Consider the following 15897-nt stretch of genomic DNA (forward strand, 5'->3'; position numbering starts at 1 on the left):
TGAATGAGCAAAGGGAGCTAGCATATACTGAGAGCTAACTACATACCAAATATTTCATACTATATGCATCTATTTAATCCCGACAATGAGGCAAGTATTATCATACTCACTTTATAGACGAGAAACCTGATGATTTGAGAAGTACAACACCACAGATTATGGTGGCTGCAGCTGACCCTAATATTCAGCTCCACAGGCTTCCTCCCTTTTATTTACAGCCCAGTTCCTCGGGTCTTTAGGTTCTAGAGCTGTTCTCATTTTACTGTACCAGGTACATGTGATCTCTAGACCAAGTGTTGGTTCTCTCTCTTAATTTTTTAAAAACATTCTTTTCTTTTTAGGTTAGCAGAATTAAAAGTTAGGCTAGCAAAATTAAAGGTTAAAATCTGTTCCAAAGGACTTTTTACTAGGAAACTAAACGAAAATCAATCAAAAAACAAAACACAGTAACACAGAAAGACACAAGTTGACCAGAGCTAATTTTTATTCCAAACTTGGAACTGTCTTAAATTAGAATCAATCTTCCCCCTTGTTTCAACTCTGTATGGAATGGATGCTAAACAAAAAATTATTCAATTTGAACAGTTTCCAGTTTGAGGAACTCCTCAGTCTTTTTAGAAACTGTCTTGATATGACCTCTAGGTTTGGATACTTTTCTACATTTAGTCATCTGAGCCACAAATCTTCATTTTCACTCTTTAGTTCTCCTGATTTTTGACCTGTCTCAATAAAGAAGGTATTTCTATATGTGGCTCCAATATACTCCTCCCCTAGCTGACTCATCATTTGGTGCCCCCTGTACCACTCTCCTGACCTGTTATTTGGCTACAAAATGTTCACTAGCTTCCTACCCAGCTTCTTTATTTGAGCTAGAATCCTGTTTCTCAGTGTCCTCACCTATAAAATGAAAGGATTGGAGAGATGGCAAGATTCTTTGTAGCTCTAAAATTTGATAACTAAATTATATTTTCCAGTATATATTATACAATGAATAGTAAAAGCTATCTTTGACTATCTGAATTATTACTAGTTTTAAAAGAATATATCCTACAAACTTTTTCCCTTCAGAAGCCATACACAGAAGTTAACCATTTGTCTCATTTCTTTTGCCATATCTGAATAAAAGAAAATTTGGTGTATTTCATAGATTTACTCCAATAATCAAAACATAACCAAGGAGAAATATTTCCCTTTAACTAACAAATGAAATTTCTGTAAATTAAAGAAAATTTGAAGTCAAACAGATATAGAGTTATTTCTATTTTAACTTTGCAAAACTATTTTTAGGGAGTTTTTAAAATTATGTTTTTCCTCCACTCAACTGTCATAAATACACATACACACACACAAACACACACACACTCCAAGAAAACTGAAGAAGAATACATTTTAAAGTAATTTTTAGTCTTTAAAAAGCTATTCTTCTAGATATCTTCTATGATGGTAAGAAAATATAATGGCTTTAGGACAAAAGTGTTTATCTAAAAATTAATGACAATTTAACAGAGCAATAAGAGCACATATTTTACAGAGCACATAAGTTCATAATGTTTTGGAAGGTTACATTATTTTCATTAATACTACAACATCATAAAAATAAACATTAAATAGAATGAGCTTATTTTATGAATGAATGATCTTATAGTCCTATCTGGAAATAATAGTATTGGGAATACTTTTATGCTTTGCTTTCCAAAGTAAATTTAGAAGTGTGCTAAATAAATAAATAAAAGCTTCTATTTTATTAATAAGCTCAGTGTTTGGGTTTAAAAATATAGCAAATATTTTTTCACAAAATTCTTTAAATCACTTACATATCCATCCCTTCTCATAAAATACATAAACTCTCTCACCAATGAGTTTTCATCTATGATGAAAATACAAGCCTAGTATTTTCATAGGTCAATCTCAAAACAAGTTATTTGAATGTGCTTTTATCATTATACAAAAGTATCAAGTGCCTTTTTACCATCATAAATTAACATGTTTGATATAATAGATAATGATAAAATTTACATTATTTAGTTCACTGAATAGAGCTATTCTATGAAAAAAGAGACATTTTAAAGACATCTTTTATGTTCAAGGCTAGAAATGGGATTTGATTGTGTGATAATGAAAGAAAGAGAAAATGCTACCGAGAAAAATGATTTTATGATAATTTCCAACTATTTCCAGTATCCAGGCACTGTTTTCATTAATCTTTTATACACACACACACACACACGCTACCTATGATGGCTATGCTGTGTCAAAGAATAGACAAAATTTGTCAGAAATGATGTGCTAGATACTCAACCCCGTGCTCAGTTCTTCTTTTCATATATTAATCTTCACATTTAACATAAAACACCCAGGCTCAAGGGAGAATAAAAATTGACACTTTTTCTATATTATTCTGAACTTTTCAAACTGAGAAAAAATTTTCAAGTAAATCAAGTAGTTGGTAAATTAAATCCTATTCTAAGCTCTAAAACTGACTGTATACACATACCCATTAGATATCTTTTAAAGAATAAACACAGGGTGAGCAACATCTTATCTCCTGTTTACTTTTAAGATAATTTTTACAGAATAATATCCCAACAACACTTTGAAAGATTCTTTAAAGGCCACTGAGGTATCGGCAGTTAAAATCTATAAAGGCTAAAGGTTTCTTAAGCTCCAGCGGCTTGGCTGAAAGGTTTTCTTCCATACTTGGAAACCTGATTAGCATTATATAAAAAAGCCATATCTGACTTGCTGCGTAACCAAAGTTGTGGTTATTCTTTATACAGCATCTAAAATTTCACACTCCATCAACACATGTTCAGCCTATTTTATCTTGGCAATTAATTTATTATTTTTCAGAACACAGTGAAGCCTTGTTTTCAAGTCATTCATAACTTTATAAATCAGTCTTGCACATGAAACCATGCATCTGTGAACCGTAGAAAATCCTTGCACTCAGGAGATTAAGCTTCTGACACCTTTGCTGATTAATAATCATGGAAAGAATAAGATCAGAAGCAAAATAAATGATCATTTAATAGAGAAACTCACAAAACAGCCCTTTAACTTACATATTCCATCATGTTATTCGTTTCACATTTCCTTTTGCTCAGTCTCCAGTGCAAGCACAGCTAGACAAGTAGGAGAGTAAAAGAAGAAAAATGAGCTCTATTTTATTGCAGCACACAGACTAACCCATTTGTCCATCTTTCATATTTTTAGTTCAACAAAAGCATCTGTTTCCATACTGTGCAGTTCAGACCTCAACAGTATGAAGCTGCTCCCCGTGGTACTCACCTTGTGGTATAACCTATTGTTTTCCCATTCTAATAACTTCTCAATCGATCTTCGTGTCTAGAAGACAAATGAGAAAAAAGTTTACTCCTGACTGGTTTTAGAAAAACGTGGTTTTGCAGCTGTTTTTTGTGTGAAAAGGAAAGAGGTATAAGACAGTGACTGAGTATAGAGTGGTCTATAACATTAGTGACATTCTAGCACTAAATAGTAGCCTGAACAGAAATAGTACTGTTTTGATAAAGATATGGTTTTGGTTTTGGGCACTGTATTTTTTAACTGTTTTAAACTTACTAGTCTCTGATTTACTTAAGTCTAGAAAGCTACTGTTATCCACTAAAAAATACAAATTTAAATCCCCATTTCTTTCAAAAATATTTCTGTAATATTTAGTAGTAATACGAATACCTTAATACATATTTTAAAACAAAGCTATTTATATATTAACAAAATGAAAAGGGTCTTTAGTCTAAATTAAAAAAGGAAATGATTAAAAGTTAATAAAAAATATCAATCTGTATCAAATCAAACTAATTTTTATATCATACTTAAAAATAATGTCCAAATTTAAAAGCTAAGCTTATTTATTATTTCACAAAGATTTTCAGAGGCAAAACTGCATTTAATCCAATCATTTTTGTTGGTTTTCAAATAAAATTGGTTTTATTTGAAAATCAAACTTTATTCAATACTACTGTTAAGGGAATCAACTAAGAAATTTATACTGAAGGTCACTTGATTTTTGCAGTATACACTATGCAGCATGAAATGTTTCTTGCTTGCGGAGGAATAAAGAGGAGGATAATTCATGGTGCCAGGTGTTAGGATGAGACTGACCCAGCTGCAGGTGCAAAAAGGACAGTGTGGCCACAAGAAGCAAATGCAACTTGCTGCAGCTGCAGCTTCCTTGCAAGGAAAGGAAAAATGCATCCAGCTCCATTAATGTGGCACAACTAAATAAGTACTAATCATCAAATATGAAAATCTGACTATCAAGCAAGGATGAGCGAGGTGAAAAATTGTTATGACCAAGCTGATATTGAATACTCTAATGTTAAATAAAATGTTTAGTATCTATTTAAGGCATCTACTGTAATCTAGTTACCATATTACCTTTTAGCATGTGGAACATGCTAAATACACACCACAGTCACAGAGGTGCCAATTATAATTCATAACTACCACTTACTGCCTTACATTTTCCAAGCTTATGTCAAAAAAATCAGAAACTCAACTAACTCCCTGGGTAATAATATGCCAATGACTAATTTATTACATTACTTTTTTGAACAGTTTTTTTGGCAAGAATTTTAAAGGAAAAAAAGTGCCCTTGTTAACAATGATCAGCAGACCTCACTTGTTTCTTTGTAAAGATAGCCTTTTAGAGGCAGCTCTCCTTTTAAATGAAAATAGGGCAGCAGTTATGGTCACACTTTTTGTTAATTTAGTTGCCAGTCAGCCCCAAATCAAAAGAAAATAAGGCTGCAGAGTGTAATTAACATTCAGTTCAGTCGTTTTGTCCCTTGTCTAGCCCCCAAGCTTTGTTAAAATTGCCATCTGAATGCTGAAGGCTGTAGGGAAATCGATTTGATTCTAATCGCACCATGAAAAGAACATGATCTAACTGCTTTCAGCCCTCCGTAAATCTGTACTAGGTCTTTAGCACAATGCAACTTTCAATTTAAAAAGCACTGAATGTCTCGTCAATGACTTTGTGAAGAAAAAAGAACAAGGAGCAGACATAAAAATTCCAATAGTTGTTTAAGCATTAAAGTTCATTTGCATCACAGCGAACCTGAAAAGGGCTGACCTCTCAAACCGCCTCTCAGGTCTATGAAGTTGTAGCCTTGACAAGCTCACATTGACAGAGCTCATTGACTCTGAAAGGCTACTCTATCAATGGTGAAAAATGGCAATAGGTTCTACTCTGAGCAGGCATCTGCCTGCCCACCCGCTGCTAAACCAATGGCAAAACCGATTCAAAACCTGAATCTACCTTGTAATCTTCCTTTCTAGGACCTTTTAATAATAGATTAAGATTACTATACAATTTGAGGTTTTACTTTTGCTGATGTTTAAAAAGGGGGCAGGAGGTATGAAAGAAGTAGGGTGAGGAGAACAAGCTTTCAAGTCTGTTGTTTCATATTAATATATAAAAATTAAAAGTTTAACATTACATTCTGCAAATACGCATTACACACAGAAAAAAAGTGTAGTTTCCACAATCATTCATCACAAATTTAAACCCATACTATAACAAGAACAAACATTATGAATGGATCTCATGGTGTATATGATACATACACACAAACACACATCACTTTAGAAACTTAAAATATTTACTTTAAATAACTCAAATCAACTACCCATATTTGATTAAAAGACAAGTATAAAGTATGAACCTTAAATTCCAAAATATTTATGTAGAAATGCCAAATTTATCCTTTGCTTCTAATTGGAAGTTTAATGACAGAATTTGATATAATAATTGTATCTTAAACAATATTTAAGAACTCTAAACCAAACGGTGGTATGCCATATTCCAAATAAGCATCTAAACATAAAATATTTTTATACACTTGACAGTCTGGAGTAATAGCTGTGAATTTGCAGCATCTAATCTTGCTATTGATATAAGACTTCTTTCCTGCTTGACAGGTGGGGAAAAAAAAGCACATGCACGTGTAGCTTAATTAATCATTGCACTTGACATCTCAGTGATTTACAGTGAGGAGCAGGTGAGAACATACAAAACCAGAAAGGAACTCTTGATCTGAGTGGAACATTTCTAGCACACTAAGGTGACAAGTATATAACTGTAATAGTCATTAAAAAAAAAAAAAAAGAAACTGTGCCACAAATTATTTGCTAGTAACAACGAAAGCTCAAATTAAATGGGGGGGGGTGGGGAAGCTTTAACTTCTGAGAATGTTTAATACTTTGCAATTATTTTCAGTTAACAAAATCAAAATATATTTTCACGATTAAATACAACACCAATTTGGCAGATATTTTTAAAAAATGACACCAGCATTTATAAAAATCTATTTAAAAGCCTTTAAACATGAAAATAAAGTACTTTATTACTGCAGTACTCTAGAAATAAAAGTTAAGAGTTTATGTCCACAGGGTTGTCAGATAGCTATTTATCACAAAATATAAGATTAAACACTGCCAAACTCTATAATTATTACTGGACAAACAAACTTAACCATATAAAAACCTGTCCTTGATTTTTTAAAGTATTTCTATCGATCACCAAATCGACATAAATTAAAGGAAACTAATATGCCTCAGAAAAAACAGTATGTATAGGGTCTATCAACAGGAAATACTTTTTTAAAAAATCATCTTTCAGTGTTCTAGGCCAGTGGATCTAAAAATAATCAATTTTCTTAAAAGAATTTGGTGCTTGTGAAAAGCACCAGATTGATAGTCATGGGAACTAAAAATCTTCTATTTAACTGAAAGAACAGGGGAAAGGGCAGTGCAGGCTTCAGTGCAAGCTTCCCTACAGTGGGCCTTAATCCTTTTCAGTGCTCACACCCTGGAGGCTAGAGGACAGGTTAGCAGTTCTTAACCAATGCATCCTCAATTCTGCAAAAGATGATCAACAAGAAATCTAATTTTATCGTGGATTTTTACCCTTAGTTAAAAGGACCAAGACCACCAACCCACACCATGTAATCAAAACAAGGTTTTTATGAAAATAACATCATGTCAACTAACTTGGTTGGAAAAAGAACCACTCTAAGCATTTGGACTCTGAACCCCCCTTCTCTTCACAGAGCTCGCTTTATTTTTTTGTCACACATTTCCTCATTTCAACACTTTGCTAACTGTATTTTTCTCACTGGTGAACTAATTCTAATATAACCATTCTGCAACATTAAAGTAAAAAATAATAAAAACTAAAAAAACATCATTTCAATTACAAATGGACTTATTAAATAGACAACTTGAATAAGTAATAATAATAGACAGAAATTTTGGCTTCTATTTGGTTCCTTTTAAATTTTTGGTAGAATTTGGAAGTAAGTCAACCAGGAAAATGCAAAAGCGGTAAACAGCCTGGATAATTCACAAAAATGCTAATTAAATAACAACTGATCAACAATTAATATTAGGTTGATAAATCCCTATCAATTTCCAAAGAAGCATCTAAAGTAAGCTTACAATAGAAAAATACATATGAAACACCCAGATATAGTAAGCTACTGCAACTGAAAATTAGGATTTTCTGAAAATTCAAATTTGATTTATTATGAGAAGAAACATTTTTTGTAATTTTTCTAAATATCATACTTACTAATGAATATGTTGTTATTCCTCATAAATGAATTATGCACTATTAGAAATAAATAAGTCTTTCAGGACAGCAAATCATTTAGAAAGTTCTCTCTGTATTACTTCCCTACTTTGTTACCACTGTTACCACTCTTATTTAACAGTATATTCATTACCAATGATTCACTAACTCACAGTCCTTTGAAAAAAATTTTTTTCAAAGAAGTGGTTTTCTAGAACTTGCTGATAAAATCAATAGAAACCTCATGGATTTTTAAGTACTTAAAATCAAAGGAAAAATGTTAAATGTGGAAGCTGTAACAAAATTTCTCTGAATTTCCCCCAAAGAAAGAGCATTCTTATCAGTCTTCAGAATATAATATGCTAAAATATTTAACAAAATGTATGAATAGCTCACTAATAACTATTTATAAAAGTTTAACTATTTAAACTTAAAATAAAGCTTTTTGAATAGGATTTATTCATATCACAGAGTTCAGAGTGCAATTTCAAATGTTCAATTTCTTATTTAAAACAAATTTTAAACTCCTAAGTTTATAATGCATTAAGCTTTAACTAGAATAATGCTTTCAATGTATTCATAATTTTTTAAATTTTTAAGTATTTTTCAAATAAGAACTATACTTATCTTTTGACATCTGTGCAAATTCAAATCATTAAAATAAATGAATCAAAAATGTTATCAGTTATAAATCATTAGAAAGCAAGCATGCAAAATTTTAAATGAATTATTATTTTTTTTATGCTATAAGTTTATTTACAAACATATCTAGGATGCTGAATTCAAGGGATTGATCCTTTTAAGAGACTGCACCTCTTAATATGCTTCTCTTCCTATCTGTCTCATGATTACTTTTTAAGCAGTTGGTGTCTTACTATAAAGAAAGGTGCAGCAAATCCGGACCCAAAGAACAAAGTCATCATAGCTAGTAATCTCCACTTGTTTTCCACTGAAAATGGTATATTCTTCCCTGGACCCTCCTCATAGTGGCTCCGACGAACCACTGAGGTTGTGAACCTCCGGATGCTCTGTCCCAACATAGCGCTGTTGGACGCTCTACAAAAGATCCAGAGACCGGAGGCGGAAGAAATGGCGGCTGCAAACCTACCGCTCCTTGCCTCACGACCTTGCTCCTCTCTAAATGAATTATTTTAACTTAAGAGAAAATTACTTGATTTATCTCTGTCCTGGATTAATATAAATTTATATTGCAATAATATGCAGAAAATTAAATGGCATATCTCAGTATTATAATATATGAAAAATCTAGATTCACCAAAAGACAAACTAGAATATGATTAAATTCCTCAAAAAATTCCCTTCCTGTACTTAAATGCCCCTTTTAAAAATTTTATGTGTGGAGGAACTCCCTGATGGTCCAGTGGTAAGACTTCACCTTCCAATCCAGGTGTTGTGGGTTCAATCTCTGGCCAGGGAGCTAGTATCCCACATGCCTCTAGGCCAGAAAACCAAAACATAAACAGTATTGTAAAAAAATTCAATAAAGACTTGAAAAATAGTTCAAAAAAATTTATGTGAATATTCAGACTTAGAGAAAGAACTATGGCTGGGGGGAGGGGGAGTAAGGATGGAGGAAGGAATAGTTAGGGAGTTTAGGATTGACATATACACACTGCTATATTTAAAATGGATAACCAACAAGGATCTACTGTATAGCACATGGAATTCTGTTTAATGTTATGTGGTAGCCTGTATGGGAGGGGAAAGTTTTGGGGAGAATGGATACATGGTTTTATATATAAATAAATAAATGGCTGAGTCCCTCTGCTGTTCACCTGAAACTATCATAACATTGTTAACTGGCTATACCCCAAAACAAAATAAAAAGTTTTAAAAAACATAATAAATAAAAAGTATAGTATGTAAAGAGGAAAATAATTTTATGTGAATATTAACTTTTATGTAATCTAGATAAACTAAATATCCATCAAAGTATTTTCAAAAAAATCATTTCATTCTGTTTGTTAAAAATACTATTTTCAGATGAAGATAAGCTAAACAACTGTAAACATTTTGTGTATCAAAAATTCCCTTTAACTTAGTACTGAGCAGTGACCTACAAATACTAATTTTAAGCACAATTTTAATCAAGAGTTTATGACTAGGCTAGTGGTTCTTGACTTCTTAAGGTTACCCTGACTACTTTGGGATTTGATGAAAAAGGCATTTATGCACCAATATATAAAAATTTTGCACACAATTTTAAGGGGTTATCTATAAGTCTCTGATAACTTTTCAGAAAATACTGATAACGTCTCAGAAAACTGACTATATAATAGTCAAACATATTACTATCGGAGATTTTAAAAACCTGTATGACTTCACAAGGAAGAATTACTTCACAACAGGCAGGGGGGAAAATACTGCTGATTGATTATAATGACAATTAGAGAAACAAAGGAGTAAGGAATCATATCTGTTGATCCTCACTTTGGATCTGACCCCATGTTAACTGTTTTCCCTGTTTTCTCAATCAATCTTCACAATAAACCTAGAAGGCAGCTTGTATAACTTTTATTTTACATATGAAAACTGTTTCTTAGTGGGGTTAAGAAACTTAGAGCCACACTAGGAAATGGTGGAAGTGGGATTTGAAACAGGATTTCAATAATATGCTCTCTCCATTATTCAATGAAGCTACAAATTTGTAAAGAATTTTTAATTTGTTGGATAACACCTCTATGACATGTAAAGTATTTTAAACCACTAACTCAGCTATTGGCCTTGAACAGCCAACTTAATCTAAAACTAAAATTTTCTCCAGCTGAGGTCTAGGAAATACTCATTCTACTCTATTCTTAAGTCTCAATGAGATTTATCCAAAATGTATTTTGTTTTTGTTTATAACTTGCTTTGTGCAACTAAACGTGAACTGAGGCATATCATTATTTTATAGATTAAGTACACAGATTTACAAAAATTAATGGTTTGCCCATGGTCACATACCAATAAGGGTAATGATAGGATTCAAACTCAGATTTCCAAACCAAACATGCTTTCTACCTGGGATCAGCAAGCACTAACTACTTTCACTTGCATATAAATTAAGTGAAATCAATTTTAAATCCTTCCATTCAAGGCACTAACATAAAATGAATACAGTGTCCTTAAAATATGATTTAATTTCAAATATGAAGAAATTTCAAACAAAATGTTAAAAAAGCAAGATAATAATAATCACACTGTTCTTTCACTCCCAATATGCAAAGAACAGCACAATTCTTTATGTAAAATCAAGGTAACTAGAGACTTGTATTTCCGGGTAGGATGTGCACACTCAAGCCAACACTTTCACCACAAACTGAAATGGATAAACTGAAGAAATAACAAAAACAAACTAAAAAAAAAAACATTATTTTTAAAACATCAGAACATTCTGGGAAGCAACAAGGCCTGGATGAAATAAAATCCAGAGAAGGAAAGCACCTTTTCTAAATCATTTGATGATTATGTACCAACCATTTTCTTTCTTTGTTGATTAGAGAAATCAGCTAAGGATTAGGTTTGACACAACCAGTGGGACTCTTACTAAGGAAAGAGGAAATCAAGAGAGCTTTGACAGATTGCACAGCCTGGCTCAGTGGACTGGAAATTAGATGTACCCTAAAATGCAAAGCCAGTTTTCCCAAGAGACATTACTGACTTCTGGGGTAGCATAGAAGGGTGCAGGACCAAGACAAACAGGCAGAAAAAGATTATTCATAGTCTCTCAGTACTTAGGAGACAAAATTCTGCTAGAGGGAGGAGGATCTGCAACAAACTCAAAATTGGTATACTCCTCAAAACACTTGCATAAAATCTAAACTCAAAATATCCAAAGGATACATACAACTTTCTGAGGAAAGGAGGCAAAGACCTGCTAGGCCTCAATCAAAAGTCTAGAAGGGCCATAACCAAGAAACAGAAAACTAGGTATTGACGATGAATCACTTACCAGTCCAACCTAGCTCAATCTCTGATTAGATCAAAGTGATCATTTTTCCTTACCCTATCTGCCTGAATTGATGCTTTTGAACTGTGGTGTTGGAAAAGACTTTTGAGAGACCCTTGGAATGCAAGGAGATCAAATCAGTCAATCATAAAGGAAATCAGTCCTGAATATTCATTGGAAGGACTGATGCTGAAGCTGAAACTCCAATACTTTGGCCACCTGATGTGAAGGACTCACTCATCAGAAAAAGACTCTGATGCTGGGAAAGATTGAAGGCGGAAGGAGAAGGTGACGACAGAGGAGGAGATGGTTGGATGGCATCAGTGACTCGATACACATGAGTCTGAGCAAGTTCCGGGAGTTGGTGATGGACAGGGAAGCCTGGCGTGCTGCAGTCCATGGGGTCGCAAAGAGTCAGCACGACTGAGTGACTGAACTGAATTGATCTGCTTGAAAGAGGATAGATGGGACCCTTGGTTTTGAAGATTTCTCCTGGAAGTTCTACTTCACTCTATTTATAATATCTAACATAAAATTAAAAACTTTAAGAGCCAGGAAAATATGACCAATAATCCAAAGAAAAAACCCACAGAAACAAATCCAGAGATAATCCAAGTACTGGTCTTAGTTGACAGGAATTTAAATTAACTATGATTAGTATGTTCAATTATAGTGGGAAATGGACAAAATGGGTGAAAAAATAAAGAATTTCAAAAGAGACTACACTATAAAAACATCAAATGTACCTTGTAGAACTGAAAAAATAGCGTCTGAAATTAAGAACCCATTTCGTAGGGTAAGAACAGACTGGACGCTGAGGAAGATGAGCAAAGCTTTCTACAAATCACCACATCAATACTATGTCATAAATATTCAGAAAGAACTGGATGTCGGTCAGCTCTCAGCAAAACACATTTTAAGGAAGTTTAACACGACTGAGCGACTTCCCTTTCACTTTTCACTTTCATGCATTGGAGAAGGAAATGGCAACCCACTCCAGTGTTCTTGCCTAGAGAATCCCAGGGACAGGGGAGCCTGGTGCGCTGCAGTCTATGGGGTCACACAGAGTCGGACACGACTGAAGTGATTTAGCAGCAGCAGCAGCAGCACATCTTTAAAGTCCCAGTGCCATCTCTGCACATTTAAGATTCAAAGTTTGCTTTTTTGCATTATCCTCCTTTATAATGAGAAATTAGTAACAGGTTTTTATTGTTTGGTCGCTGAATTGTGTCCGGCTCTTTTGCAACCCCATGAACTGTAGCCCATCTGGCTCTTCTGTCCATGGGATTTCCCAGGCAAGAATACTGGAGCGGGTAGCCATTTCCTTCTCCAGGGGATCTTCCCAACCTACGGATTGAACGCACATCTCCTGCATTGGCAGGCAGATTCTTTACCACTGAGCTATCAGGGAAGCCTTAACAAGTTATTTTAGTTGTTGTTGTTCAGTTGGTAAGTCATGTCCAACTCTTTGTGACCCCATGGACTACAGCATGCCAAGCTCCTCTGTCCTCTACTATCTCCCAGAGTTTGCTCCAATTCATGTCCCCTGAGTTGGTAATGCTATCTAACCATCTCATCTCTGTTGCCCCCTTCTCCTTTTGCCTTCAATCTTTTCCAGCATCAAGGTCTCCCTCCAACTAAAAACAATCAGTGCCATTCACACTAATGGTAGTAATTTAGTTTATGTAAGAAAGTTTTCCAAGTTTCAATCCTAAAATATTTTTTAAAATGAAACAGCAATAAATATATTCTTCTGGTCATAAAATTTTTACATGAGATCCCTTTCCCACAGCAACTGAAGTAAGATTTGAAAGAGGTTAAACCTATTTCTGTATCATGATAATACAGGAGGAATTAAGGCAAAAAAACTGCAAACAGAATACCTAGCATTAGAATCAGAAAACCCAATTTTACCTTCAGTGAGAGTTCCTGTCCCTCCTACAATGCATTAACTCACTACATGACATTCTCAATCTAAGAGTGAATATATAAGTTTTAAGGAAGGGTATAATATTAGAAACAATAAAAACTTTATCAGAAATAGTATGTACTTATTTATTAGGGAGTGAGAACCTGATAATTTTTCAAATATAGGGATACTGATTTTTTGTTTTTATAAAAGTAAAACAGAAGCAAAAGCAATGTATCAACTCTCATTTGTCCAACTGGAATTTAGTATAAAATCTGATTAAAATATACTGTTTTCTTGCATCTTTATTTCTTTTATGGCCTCCTTCCTTTACTGTGAGTTTGTATTTTCAAGAAATACAAATTTGTTTAATTATTAGGGGAAAAAATAACAGGAAAGTTAAATCTGCCAAACAACTGGAAGTATTGCAAAAGCTGATATTAAATGCTTGAACATTATTACCATTTATAAATCAACTGGATAAACTTAGGTAAATTATTATACAACACTCTATGGACCTGAATTTCCTGTTATGTGAAATAATGATCTTTTAAGTTCCTTTAAAACCTCTAAAATAGCCCTGGCTTCCCGATTAAAACTGAACTATAATAAAGCATAAAAAAATAACTGATTTTGTATCCTTATCAAAGAGTGAAAAAAAAAGTATGAGATCTGGAGCTTTAAGCCTAGGGTTCTAACTATGGCCTAACTTTGTAGACAGTGGGATCTCAGTTTGATCTGAGCTTCAGTTTTCTCGTCCTTATAATAAGAATAATATGAATGTCTACTCTTGGAATTTGGGGAAGACTGAATGACACAGTACAAGTTAACTGATTAACTCAATCCCTGGTGTACAGTGAACATTCAATAATTAGTTATTAGATGTTACCACGATATTTACCACATAGGTATTGTAAAGATTCAAAGAGAACATATGGGTTTTGCAATATATATGTGTATCAAAATATTGTATCAATGTATACCTTAAACTTACATAGTGTTATGTGTCAATTGTGTGCGCATGTGAATGTGTGCTAAGCCGTTTCAACTGTGTCTGACTCCTTGCAACCCTATGAATTGTAGCCCACCAGGCTCCTCTGTCTATGGGATTCTCCAGGCAAGAATACTGGAGTGAGTGGGTTGCCACGCCCTCCTTCAGGGGATCTTCCCAACCCAGGAATCAAACCCACGTCTCCTATGGCTCGTGTGTTGCAGGCGGATTCTTTACAGCAGAGCCACTGGGGCAATAAAGCTGGGGGGAAAAGAATGCATGGGGTAGATCTTATGTTAAATGTTCTCATCACACCTATACATACAAAAAAAGAGGGAGGAAAGGAGTGAATTACTAGAGGATGGTTAGGTTTATGGCATCGTTTATAATGATGGTGTCACAGGTGCATACTTATTTTGAACACATGAATACCCTAATAATTATGTTGTATTTATAGAAATAAAGTAATTGGATAGCATTCTTTTTAAAAAAAGGTTAGCACTGATTTTCCTAAACCTTCAGTCTATAATAATGTCATAAGAATACATTTAGTTCACCATCTCGTTTACCAGAAACTTTTCAAGATCCCCTCCTTCTCTAAAATTTTGTTATGATGCTTTTGTTTTGCTTTCATTATCTGCAACATGTTAGAAGCATCTTTCTAATTCTTCATCTAAATGTTCACCGCAATTCTCATCTTATGATTCAGAGTAAGTGAATATAACTGCTCAAATCCAAAACAGAATAAATTAGAGTTCTAAAAGTTCTAGGTATCTTTTAATCTTGGTGTTATAACTGAGTAAGTACACTCCAAGTTCCTCACACACACAAATATTTGCAGCTTTCTGGTTATGATTCTCCCAGGCTCACTTTTTCTTGAATTTCTTTAAATCCTACAAGGCTGCATTCTCACTTAAAACCCTCGACTCCTGACCTCTCCCATTTGGATTTTCTACTCCTACTATATACCCCAACCAAAGTAACTCACTATTATTGAATAACTAAATCTGAAGTTGAGAGAAAAGACATTTAGAAGTAAATCTAAGCACATTACAACTTAAAGTAAAAGAAATAAAGTTTGATTAAAAAAAAGACTTGTATCTCATCTAAGTTTCAAAACTAAATAGCAAAATCTAAAAACAAAAACAAACAAAAAAAACCCCTCAGAGAAGCCAAAAAAGTAAAAGAAAAACTAGGACCAAAAACTAAAGACAGAAAACAACAAAATTCTGTAAAGCAATTATCCTTCATTAAAAAAATAAATGTTTTAAAAAATTTAAAAGTAAAGAAAATACTAAAATGTCAATCTTTAGATTGGAAATAAAAATCAATATTGAGAACTTCTTTACTTAGAGCTTGAAAATAAGGATGTTTTTGTTGACTTACACAGCTCAGTTTTCAAAGGATTATAGATTTTCAGGACTGGAGAGTACCTAGAGAGATCAGTCAGC

At 33.5% G+C, this 15897-nt stretch overlaps 2 protein-coding genes across 2 annotated transcripts in view; both read right to left on the reverse strand.

Annotated features, from left to right (window-relative positions):
- The window catches only part of CHIC2 (cysteine rich hydrophobic domain 2), a 70457-nt gene that overhangs the window by 12520 nt on the left and 42040 nt on the right, over positions 1 to 15897 (reverse strand). Inside the window, exons 4-5 of the mRNA XM_005907635.3 lie at positions 3289 to 3345; positions 3063 to 3122 (exon numbers count right to left, since the gene is read on the reverse strand). Coding sequence (XP_005907697.1) covers positions 3063 to 3122; positions 3289 to 3345 — 117 coding nt within the window. The remainder of the gene's footprint in view (positions 1 to 3062; positions 3123 to 3288; positions 3346 to 15897) is intronic.
- LOC102282881 (cytochrome c oxidase subunit 7C, mitochondrial) lies at positions 8428 to 8750 on the reverse strand. Its single transcript, XM_005907634.3, has one exon. The coding sequence runs from the start codon at positions 8632 to 8634 to the stop codon at positions 8443 to 8445; it is 192 nt and encodes a 63-aa protein (XP_005907696.1). The 5' UTR covers positions 8635 to 8750; the 3' UTR covers positions 8428 to 8442.

Source organism: Bos mutus, chromosome 6 (assembly GCF_027580195.1).
Source record: "Bos mutus isolate GX-2022 chromosome 6, NWIPB_WYAK_1.1, whole genome shotgun sequence".
NCBI lineage: Eukaryota > Metazoa > Chordata > Mammalia > Artiodactyla > Bovidae > Bos > Bos mutus.